General features: G+C 48.6%; 1 protein-coding gene across 1 annotated transcript; it reads right to left on the bottom strand.

The window, feature by feature from the left end:
* Positions 1–3991: 3991 nt before the first annotated feature.
* Positions 3992–6872, bottom strand: HOXA1 (homeobox A1). The gene is made up of 2 exons (XM_020993372.2): positions 6088–6872; positions 3992–5587 (listed from the first exon to the last, which is right to left on the bottom strand). Exons 1-2 carry the CDS (start codon positions 6740–6742, stop codon positions 5229–5231), a joined length of 1014 nt encoding a protein of 337 aa, XP_020849031.1. The 5' UTR covers positions 6743–6872; the 3' UTR covers positions 3992–5228.
* Between the last annotated feature and the right edge of the window lie 4899 nt (positions 6873–11771).

Genomic DNA, 11771 nt, shown 5'->3' on the forward strand with positions numbered 1-11771 from the left:
GGCAGAAAGAAAAAGTGCAAAGTTGAGGTTCAGAGGAGAGTTAGGGTTTTTTCTTCAGGGAAGAGAGTGAGTCACCCGAGGAAATGAAGGAATACGGGCAGAGACAGGCAAGGAGGCCAGGCTGTGGAATAGGTCCAAGGCAGAAAGAAAATTCAGCGTGAGAATCCAACCTGGAATGTGTTAACAGAGCCCTTGGGCTGCACCTCACTGACAGCAACCTTTGCCAATTTAATGGGGTCAAACTCTTAATGCCGGGGGTTTACTTTCACGATAATTCTTTCCCAGATCTAGACTGAATTTTTAAAATGTTTGTGAAAACCAGTTCTCACAGAATTAACATTTTGCATCTTCTCTCAAATCTTAATTTTTTTTTGTGAAACTAGGTTCCCAGTGTTTAATTACTAGGATCTGTATTCGATTGGTGATGTATTAACAGAAGTGGGGAGAGGAGTGCTGGGGGATCAGTAACCCAGACAACCTTAGGCTGGAGCACTGGGTGGAGTGTTTACCAGAAAATCTGACCAGTAAGAAAATCGAGGACCAAGAACTCAAGTCTCCCTCTCTCTTGTCGCAGGTGTGTGAAAGAAACCAAACAGGAATGGAGTGGTGGGTGTTTTTTGGAAGGGAACTAGTAAGTGCACCAGAAGATGGGGGGTTGCTCTTGAAAAAAGAAGGAACCAAACTGCCCCTGGATCGTGGTAAGAAGGCTGAGAAACTAGAAGCCTCAGCTTACCCTCTGAAATTCAGCCTCCAAGGGCACTTTTCTATTATAAAGTTGTCTGTCTCTTCCCAAGCAGGCCATCCTAATAGAGAAGTCCCTGTGAGCAGTTCTTTCCTGCCTATTAAAAATGCTAACGTGAGCACGTTTGCAGCACAATCAGAAAATGAAATGTTCCATCCATGCATAGTATTTAAAATAAGTGTGTGGGCATGGAGAGCACAAAAGTGCTTTACGTAAGTAAAAATGCAAAAGGGCCACTTCTTCCTTATGGATGCCTCTTCTTAGGAAGAAATATTCCTACTTTTGGCCAAGCGTGAGCTGCCATTAGGAGAGTTTAATAAGTCTCCATTGAGCATTCATTTATGCGGTATTTTGTGAACTCTGACCTCTGGAGCTCTGTGGCAATTAGCCACGACGTGCAGCATTTCCCACCTCCAACAGTAACCTCTTCACCTTCCATTCCATCCTGGGGTTCTCCAAGTCCCTTGCTTTCTCCCCTCCCTCCTCTGCCCCCCCAACTGATGGAACCGGAGTCCATCAGGATTCCAAGGCATCCCCCAATATATATTTATCCCTTGATTTCTCCAGCCTCTCCTCCCACCTCATCCCCCGGACGGACTCTGCATCCAGGCCTAGAGAGATGCTAAGGAGAAAGACCCACATTAGTCAGGAGTAAATGGACTTTTCTATCCGATCTCACCCAGGAGTTCTCCTAGACCTAGGAGATGTGCTGTAATATAAAGAACCCTCTTTCATAGCTAGTGGCACCAGAAATAAATAGGATCCATTTCATCAGTCTTATTTAACATTTTTAAAATATTCAATGCAGTTTAGTTTAGGCCAAGTGAAGGTTAATGGATTGGCAGAAGGAAAGCTAGAACAGGAGGGGAGGGAAGGAAGAGGACAGCAGGGAAACTAACCCCTCATGAAAAGACCTTCAGAGAGGGAGAGGAAAGTGGTTAAGTTTTTAGTAAACACTGTTTAGCCAAAAAAGAATTGGGAAAGTCACCCCCCCTCCTCCAGAGGGATGGGACTGGAATTGTTTGCCTTCAGCAGAGGGCTTTTTCTAAAGTGACCCATCTCTGAATTAATTTCTGTTTGAACTTTCGGTGAACCTAAGATTAAACTGGGGGTGAGCAGCTAAGCAGTTTGTTGATGCTGCCTTTTCAACAACCCTTTCAGACTGAGTAAATATTGATCTGTTGGAATCTGATTGCCCCAGAGGAAAATACCCCAGCCTCTGCCTAAGCTCCAAAATTTAACTTGAAAGGAGGGGGCTGTTCTATCTAAGGCAAGAGATGCAGGAAAAATCTGAAATCCGGCTTGAGTTGGGTGCTGCTCTGAACTATGGGTTGGGGAGGACTACGCTTTGGTAAACCACGAGGATTGAGAAAGATGATCTCCAAATCCTTCCCATCCCACGATGCACCTCTCAAGAGCGGCTGGTTTTGAATCTGTAAAAATGGGGGATTCCCCCATTTTAGCTCTTTCTGGGGTTTCAATCACCCTTATCACTTTTTTTTAACTGCTTTCCTCCGAGAACAAAGAGACCTCGAAGTAGGTCATATTAAGCTATTTTGATTTAATCGATTGGGACAGCTAAAAAGATACGAATGTTTTCGTTGCTGAAAGGTATATTAATGCGTCCTAAATGCATTGCTCGTTAGCTAATTTATCCCACCACGGAGAAAAGTCTTGGTCAATTTCGCTGTAATTGATCCTTTTCCTCCCCCCAGTTCCATTAAAAAAAACCAGTACCTGGACACTTGAGGGCCCAGGGGTTGGAACCCCTCTAGCTCTTAGATATTGAAATCAGGGTCGGTGGCATGCAAATGCATACTTTAGCACATGAAAGTATTTGGAAGGAGGCCATCTGTTTTGTTTTGTGCCCTTACGCTAATAAACAAAAGATACAGTATAAGCTCAGGCGGGAAAATGAAAGAAATATTTGGCTCCGCTTTGAAGTTGGGCTGCATCCACTGCAGTCTTTTTAGGGACGGTCCCAGGGCTGAGGCAGGGAGCCCTAGCCTTCTCCTGGTGCCCTTGATATGGCCGACGCGCCTGCAAATCGAGACTTGTCTCCTTTGACAAGGAAATGAGGAATCTCGCGTAGATGCTCCACCGAACCTGCAACTTTGCAGCCCTGACGCTCCGTGCAAAGCATTCCTTTGTTGGTGAAGAAAGGAAGCCCAGGCTGTTTGTTTATTTGTTTCTTAGGAGAAACATGTATTTGTCCTTTGAAGGATGCTAGGATTTTTCCCTTTCTGGAAGCTTCGGGGCGGAATGTTCCGCTAAAACGAGTGAAGGGGGTGGGTGGGTGAAGTGGTGGTAAGGATTTGGGAAAAGGCATAGGTGTAAACCCTGTAGCTTTGAAATATTACTCCTTTTCTGATTTCTGGCTCTGTGCAGCTGGGCGGTGTAAGACCTTAAAGAAACTTACAAGTTTCCCTGAAAGTGGCCGCAGAGGGAAATAGGGAACCAGTTCTCCTGGGGCCTCTCACTAACTGTAGCATGTGCCCAGGCATCAGGAATCTCCCAGCAAATCCAGGTCTGGCATAGCTTTTAAAATCAAATTTGGGTTTGGAGATGAATGAAGCTTAGCTGAGAACTTAAGGAGGAGAGGGAAGGATGAAGGAGGAGATGGAAGAAGGACAGGAAGAATTGGAAGTGGGGGAGCAAAAAACAAGATATTGAAAGCTATAGTTGGCAATCAGCAAAGAGGAAAGGTGTGTGAAGGGTAATAAGGGACAGGAGGAGGACTCCATTCCGAGGACAGCTTCATATTGGAGGTAATTAAATGTGAGTCCCTTGACTGTTGGCTCACTGATGTGAGGAAAGACTGACTGAAGACAGTTTCTGCTTTTGAAGGGAGGTCTGTTTGTATATATGTCAACGTTCAGTTAGAGGTGAAAAGGTTAGCACTTGACCCAGGAAGTTCCTATATTTGTTGCAAAAATAGATTCACTTCATAAATTTCCCTATGATTTCAACTTTAAAAAAAAACTTCCTTTAAAAAAATTGTTTAAAAAAAAATCCTACACACCCAGAAGCAGAATGTAGGTGTCAAATGTGAGTTGTCAAAAATGATCCAGGAATGGTGGGTTTTAGCTGCAGGATGAGGAGGGGAAAAAATTGACTTTATCCAATAAAGGACAGACTCTTTGAAAGTAGAGACACCCCTTTTCCCTTCCCCTTCCCACATAAAATGATCAACCCGAGGTGGAATCAATTGAAACAGATTGGAGGGAAATACAAGGAAGCCCAAACATACCTGAAATGTGAATATATTTATTACAGATATTTTAGGACCCGTAATTCTGCTCTGGATTCCATCACTCTTGGGATCTCAGAACTTTTCATGATTGTACAGAAACTCAGAAATATTATGGGACCACAAAGGACAACTGATAGAACTCAGTATAGTATCTTTGGGGGCTCAAACCATTGTGCACCATGCAGAAAGCCTATTCACAAATCACATGAAATATACATTCATTTTGCCATTTATCACATTTACGATTGAGTTGGAGGTACATCAAATCGAGGGAAAGATTACTGTGGAAATAAGATGTTTGGGGATAATATGCCCTAAGGTTCAAGGACAATCCAGCACAATTTTTGATTGGGGCAGGAGGAGGCCAGAAGAGGTGGCAGGGCTGGGGAAGAGAGACTCTGCACACCTAGGGAGGGTTGCAAAAAAATGAAAAAGACAAAAAACAAAAACAAAACAAAACAAAGAAAAAAAAACCCAACAACAACCACAACCCAGTGCAGCCCAGGCCTACTTATCTCCTCTAAAGACACAGGGCTACTTCCCTGTGGAGTATCTGATCGGGCTTCACCAGTCCAGTCTGATGTCTTTATTTTGTCACTTTTAGTCCTGTATAAAATTACACCCAGCTTTGGGAGTGTATCCACCCTGTTTTAATCTCCTAAGCTAAACATTATTTCTAGAAAATCTGTATAAAGATAAATCTCTTAAAGTATTTACAACCAGCAAACTCACACAAGAAACTGAATGCATTAAATTAAAAAGCTGAATTGTGTAAACACTTTCATAGTGCATCCTCTTCTTGAGGCCTTTAGACTCTGCCTTTAGTGTCCAGGAGATGAGGAAAAGGAGGAAGAGGGGAAGAAAAATAATTTGAAGTTAGATGACAGATATGTCTGCTCTGCAAGCAGGGGGAGGGGGAATGATGGAGCTTTTCCAAAGGGTATCTGAATCAATCATGGATAAGGGGCCCTCAGAGGTCATCAAAAAACCAGATGGTGGCACCCCACCATTAGTGAAGTTACTCCCACCCAGCCTCTAGGTCTCTAGGCCAGAATTCTCTTGAAACACAGTGACCTAGCCTGGAGAAGACCTGAAGATAACATCAAGCAGAAAGAGAGACATTGTAAACGAAGGGAAAGATAAGCTAAGAATGTGCTTCGGGTTAGTTGTTCTGCACTAAAGTATAGTGGGGTGGGGAGTGGGGGGGGAGGAAGAAAGGGGCCGGGGGCAAACTCAGTTGGAGGTAGTCAGAGTGTCTGAGGTAGAGGAGGCTGGGGAAGAGGGGATGCAGGGTGAGGAGGTAGATTTGTCTGAGGATTCCTCGGCCTTGTCCTCTCTCCGCGATGGAGTGGTGGGCGAGATGGGCAGCAGGCCCTCCTTCTCTCTCTTCTTTTGCTTCATGCGGCGGTTCTGAAACCAGATCTTGACCTGGGTCTCGTTGAGTTGCAGTGAGGCTGCGATCTCCACCCTCCTGGCCCTCGTCAGGTACTTGTTGAAGTGAAATTCCTTTTCCAGCTCAGTCAGCTGCTTGGTGGTAAAATTGGTGCGCACCGTGTTGGGTTGGCCAATATACCCGTATTCACCAACTTTCCCTGGAGGGCAAGGGTGGGGAGGGGGAAGGGGGAGAGAAAAGAAGTAGTTTTGTCCTTTGGTTGTTCTTTTTTTTTTTTTTGAATGAAGTACGGGTGATTTATACCCGTCAACCTTCCGAATCAGTCAGGTAAAGGGGCAAAGTATAACCTGATCTGATCACATAGAACTCCTAGGAGGGTGACTGATGGCAACCATTGGTGTGAACAGAAAGCATGATTAATGGGAGTCCAGAGATATTAACAGCCTCCCCCACCCCCACCCCCCAGCTCCTACTTTCAGGAAGCCAGAGAGAGGGACTGGCCTCTTCTCTGTTACTTCTTGGGCATCATTCACCTGAGTACACCTGAGTTCTCCACCCCACCCACCCCCTACAAAACCTACACATAACCTCGAGTTGGCTTCCCCCCCCAAATACTAAGTAAAGCCTACACCCACCTCACCCCTAGACCCTCAAGGCGGCAGCAGCAGTGGCCAGGTGTTCTGCAAGAAGAGAACTGACCTGTTTTGGGGGGATTCCTTTTGACTTTCATCCAGTCAAAGGTCTGTGCTGGAGGTGATGTCTCTGCTGTAGGAGAGCGACAGGTTTCTTGGTGGCTGGCATGGAGAGGGGACAAGGGGTTATTATAATTTGCCAGGGTCAGATTCTGCGCTTCTTGTCCATATGAGTGGTGAATGTACTGAGGCGAGCCCACCGTGCCCCCGGCATAACCCTGGTGGTGGTGGTGATGATGCTGGACCATGGAAGATGAGAGAGTTCCAGAGTAAACAGCGGGAGCGCACGAGGGGTACCCGCCGCTTACGTCTGCTTCCTGATTTAATGAGTAGGGGCTGTAACCTGCGCTGAAGCTCTGCGATGCGAACCCCGGGCCACAGCTGGAGTGGGAATAAGACATACCCAGGTTGTTGAGGTGCTGGTAGGCGGCCGGCTGGGGGTAGTGGTGATGGGCGTGAGGGTGGTGGGAGGGACTCATCTGGACCCCTCTGCCCACCAGGAAGCGCTCGTCGCCCCCGCAGCTGTTGGCACTGACCGCGCACGACTGAAAAGTTGTAATCCCATGATCAGAGTGGTAGGCTCGGGCGGAGCAGGTCCCCGAGTCTCCTGCGTTAAGGATGGGGTGCTCCAGGAAGGAGGCGCTCATTCTCGCATTGTCCATCTGCCTGATACGCAGTGACCGGGTCCTTCAGAGCCCTGGGTGACCGTGCCAACTTTCTCACTTCCTCCATGGGGCCAAAGAGAAAAATGATATGAATGTACAGTGTGCAGGGGGCGGGGGAGGGTGAGAGAGGGACGGGGAGCACGTGACCGCGGCAGCCAATGGCGGAACCCCCTGCGAAAGTTTGCCTGTTCCTGCTGGTGATGGATCACCGTTTCAGTGGCATTTAAATCCCGGGCGCTCCTCCATCAAGGTGACGCGCAGTCGCCCCCCCGGCAGCGGCAGTGGCTGCGGCAGCGGCAACGGCAGGAGCCCCGCTCTGGGGCCGGGCCCAGGAGGAACCGGAGCCCGAGAGGGAGCCGCCACCATTGCCGCTGCGCCGCCGCTGGGGGCTCCCGCTCCGCCCCATCAGGAGTTGCATGGGATATGGGGGAGTAGGGTAGCTCTCCCGGGCACAGCGAGGAGGAAGAGGAGGAAAAAAAGGAGGAGGACGACGTGGGGCTCTGGTCAGGATTGCGGGGTTGGGTATCAGTCTGCACTGGGCTGGCCGGCCAATTTCAGGTGAGTGGGAGAGCCCCTCAACCTCCCCACTACCCCCGATACTCGAGTGAGTCAAGGAGGAAGAAGAGGGAGACCGCCCCGCACCCGCGCCCCAGTCTCCCGGTGAGTGTGACCCCCCGATGTCCCTAGCTGCCCGGCTTTCTGGTTATTGTCATGACCACGGCTCCCTTTGGGAACAGTAACTGGGAGAAGAATGGAACGGTTTGGCGAGGAAATCTCCAGTCCCGTGTGGGAGGAGGCTAAGAGCGGAGAAGAGAAAATGAGTAGGGGGAGGGAGGAGGGAGAAAGAGGAAAGGGAAGAGGAGAAGGAGGAGGAAGAGGAGGGGGAGGAAGAAGAGGAGGAAGAAGGGGAGGAGAACTCATCTCCACTGAAGGTCTCCAAAGCCAAGGAGCTTTCCCCCCTCCCCAATCTGCCCCAGTCCCCCAGCTATTAGCATGGCAATGAGACGTTGTTGTAATGTGACTCCCGGAGGCGGGAGAGCTGGGGGACCCTGGATTGCCGGGAAAGGCCGCCGCGGCAGCAGCAAGCCCCCTCGCCCCCCCCTTCTCCTCCTTCCCTGTAATCAACTCTGCCTGGGGAGTCCGAGGTGACCCGGGAGTAACTCTGCAGAAGGATAGAAGCGGCGGGGGGAAGGGGCAGACGCTGGAGAATGTGGCCCAGCTCTGGGGCTGGTCTAGGCACTGCTGTCCATCTGGTAGGCTCCACCAGCGCGCTGGAGAGCCACCACACGCAGGCCAGTACATCCCAGGCCTCTGTCTAGCCCCAATCCCGGGCCAAGGGACGAGGCATAAAAGACAGGGAGTGGGCTAAGAATTAACTATAATCAAGTTCCTCCATCCTGGGGGGGGGCGCTAGACCACGTTCTCACGATTCTCCTCCTCCCGCGCACCCCAATCCAACCCCAACACTCCTAGGGCCACCATCCGGTGAGTTTGGAATTGGAGGTGGGGGGCTGCCAAGTGGGGGGATGACAGATGGTTGATGATGAAAAGTGAGCTTTCCCCTCCCTGCTACACCCCCTCCCTCCCCACAGCCAGGACCAGCCTCCCCTGCATGGTTTCTTGACTGCACTGGCTGGCTAGTTTTCCCTAGAGGTTTGCGTTGCTACTAGCAGGAATCTCTTCCCAAGCTAGGGGTCCTGTTTTCAGTCACCTTCGTTCTCTCACAGCTACTAATGGGCTCTTTAATTTCCGTGGGGCACTGGGCTCCGTGTCAACCCTGGGCAGGCAGAGAAAAGGACAAGTAGAAGGAGTCAGAGAGAGACTGAGACAGGAAAGACTTGGGACAAGCAGCGAGTCAGAGAGGGCCAGTGAGAAGGAATCTCTCCATTCTGCAAGGCTGCTCCCTAGGTAAGCATAAATATCTGGGGTCTGTTTAGAGCAGACCTCAGCAGAGGAGGTGATCCCGAGGGCCACAGATCTGGAGGTGGTTTTGATTCCTTACTTGTTTCCTCCCACATCCTCCAATTTTAAGAACTAGATTTTCAGTGGGCCTATCTGAAATCTCTGTGTTACCACCTTCCCTTTCTGTTTTGTGTCCTAAAATATAAACCCTGAGCTCCTTTCCTCCTCCATATTGAGCCCTCTCATCCAGTAGCCTTCTCCTCAGAGAGGGTAGAACAAAACTGGAGTACTCCCCAGCTTCATCTGCACCTCCCTTCTTTCCTCTTTTCCTCTCTCCCTTTCCTCCTCCATTTCTACTCTCCCTTCCCCCTCGGGTAGAATGAATTCCTCCCCAGTACTTTTTCCCTTCTATTTTCATTTGCTCCTTTGCCCTTTGACCCATAGCCATGATGAGATAGTAAAGCAGGCCCCAAGTGAGCCAGCAACAGCCTCTTCGAACAGGATCACCACCATGACACCAGGCAGGTTGGAGCCTCTGAGGAGAAAGAGTCTGGACCTTGTCTGAGGAGCATTGCCCCTTTCCCCTCTTCCCAGGCCAGCATCCAGTCCTGAGGCTCCTTCTCAGAGATTGTGGGGGCAGGGATTGGAGTGGGGGGGTGGGGAGACACAGAGAAGGAGGGCACTGGACAATCATCACAGCTAAGGGCTTTCCTTTCTGGGAGCACAGCTTCCACGTAGAGTCCCCCTCTTTTCTCCATTTCTACATCTTTGTTTTAAAAACCTCATCTCTTTTGTTAGCCTTCCACTCAGCCTAGGAGTCTGTGGCCTACTCAGTCACAATGAAACATAATAGAGAATGATCGAATGTGTTCCATCGCCTCTCCATTTTGTCTGCTTTCTTCTACTCCCCCCATCTCATCCCCCTCCTCTCTCTTTCTCCCTCCTTCCTTTGCCCTCTTACTTTCCCACCCTCCCTCTCACCCTCTTTTTCCATATTTCCTCTATTTGCTCCTTCCCTCTCTCCCTCTTTTTCTTTCCCTCTCTCCCCCTTTCCATTTCCTCAGTCCTCTGACACTCTTTTCCTCTTTCCTCTTTCTATTTCTCCTCTCTCCTTATCCTCTCTCCCACTTCCATCTCTCTCTTTCCTCTTCTCTTTCCCTCTCTTCCTCTCTTTCCTCCATTTCCTCCCTCCCTCCTCTTTTTCTTTCCATCTTTCCCCTTTTCCTTTTCCTCCCTCCTCTCATTTTCTCTTTTCCTCTTCTCTGTCTCTCTTCTCTTTCCTTTTTTAGCCTCCCTCTCACTTTCCTCTTCTCTTTCCCTCTTTTTTCCTCTTTCCTCCCTCCCTCTCTCCCTTCTTTCCTCTTTTCCTCTCTCCCTCCTCTTTTCCCATAAAGTGGAAGCCCCCGGGGAGGGGTTTCCCTGGTGTGTGTAAATACCCACAAACACACATTCACACAGGCAAAGCCGTCAACAGAAACCGAGATACTGTACCCGCTGGTGTTTCTCCATCGGCTCAGTCTCTCGGCTGGCTGGACCCGGCTCCCACAGGCTCGGCGTAATCCAGACCATCGCCCCCACTTCCTTCAGCGTTATTTCGCCTTTCTTGAGCTTTCTTCCCTCCGGCCATCTCACAAAAGACTGGCCCCAGAAACACAAGGCGATCAAGAGGCAAAACCTTCCCCCACCCAGGAGGAAATTGATCTCGAAATTGACGAACCAGTTTTAGAGCCCTCTTTGGGCCCTGGGGAGTTGGGAGTGAGAGCACCCAGCGATCAAAGAACCTCATGCTTTTTAAAAATGGAAAGCTTAGGGGCAGTCAGGGGAAGGGTAGAGAGACCGTCATTAAAATAAAAAGGATGGCTAGGTTTAAAGCACTTCTTCCCTCCGCCCAAAGCCCTTCTCCTAGAAAGAAAAGGGGGGGGGGGGCGGAAAGCCCAGCTCTGAGCTTTTCGTGGCATCGGCAGCTTAGCCAAGCTGTTGTTTTAAAAGAGCAATAAAAATGACTTATAGCTTAAACGCCTCCTAACTTAATGCTTTCAGACGGGGATCCCCAGCTAGGGCAAATACGTAAGAGGACTTGTATTTGTGCATGTGTTCCTACAATTGATCTCTTTGATGACATTCTCATTCATAGAAAGAGTTTGATTTATGAGCAGTAGGAAGAGTCCTATCCAGCCCTTTTCCCAGCTCCGGCCCACACAGCCCAGCCCAGCCCAGCAAACTCGCAGCTCAGCCTCTCTCTGCTCGGCGCGGGCAAAGAGAATCCTGAAACTTCTCCCAGATGCTGGATAGTTCTTTAAGGAGGGGGGACTGAGGAGTTGGAGGGGGGGGCGCGCATTCACACACCCACAGAGCCGAGATTTCATTGTAACTGTCAAACTATTACTGTTAAGGTCTTCGGTTAGTAAATCAGACCAGCCCACTCACACATGTTGCTTGCACTCTGTTTTCTCACGGTAAATAACACTGTTCACAGAAAGGGGAGAGAAAAAAGGGGAAAGAAAATAAGAAAGGAAAAAAAACAACAACCCAATAGCACAGCCCTAAGTCATATTTTATTGACGTTCATTTAAAGTGCATTTTATGTATTTTATAGATTTTTTTTTTGCTCTGACTTGGGAATCTTCCTTATTTTAGAAGATGTTGTGTTGACCCACACTCCATTAGATATCAATTTGCTAACCTGACTTCAAGGCTTTAATGAACCCCATGTAAACAGGTTTAAGAATGAAATATTGATTTTTTTTTCCTACCCTGAAAAAAAAATTCCTGGAAGGACTGAACTGACCCAGTTGAATGAAGAACCCCTCTGAAATACATCTGACAGCCTGTAACCATTATTTTGTTTTGTTTTTCTTTCTCTGTTTTTTAGGTCTGTTTGCCTGGGACCTCTCAGCAGCTGGGAGACTAATCAAACTCCTTTGGCTGGGTTTGATGGGACTTTTGTTGCTGTCATCATTGGAATGTGGATGTTTGAAACAAAGGTGTAGAAATAAACGAATTGTTTGTGATTTAGCTATGGACCTAGAGACACATGGAGTTTTTCTTTTTCTTTTTAAAGGAACTCCACATTCATCACATAAAGGGGGAATATTTCATAGGCACTTTATGTCTCCACTCTTAA

The sequence above is a fragment of the Phascolarctos cinereus genome, unplaced genomic scaffold (genome assembly GCF_003287225.1).
Source record: "Phascolarctos cinereus isolate Bilbo 61053 unplaced genomic scaffold, phaCin_HiC Scaffold_1;HRSCAF=81, whole genome shotgun sequence".
In the NCBI taxonomy this organism is placed as follows: Eukaryota; Metazoa; Chordata; class Mammalia; order Diprotodontia; family Phascolarctidae; genus Phascolarctos; species Phascolarctos cinereus.

Excerpts from the sequence above, each read along its gene's own strand:
- HOXA1 (XM_020993372.2), bottom strand. The coding sequence starts at position 6,742 with ATGGACAATGCGAGAATGAGCGCCTCCTTCCTGGAGCACCCCATCCTT. Across the intron at positions 5,588-6,087 it reads AAGGAATCCCCCCAAAACAG|GGAAAGTTGGTGAATACGGG; the intron begins GTCAGTTCTCTT and ends CTTGCCCTCCAG.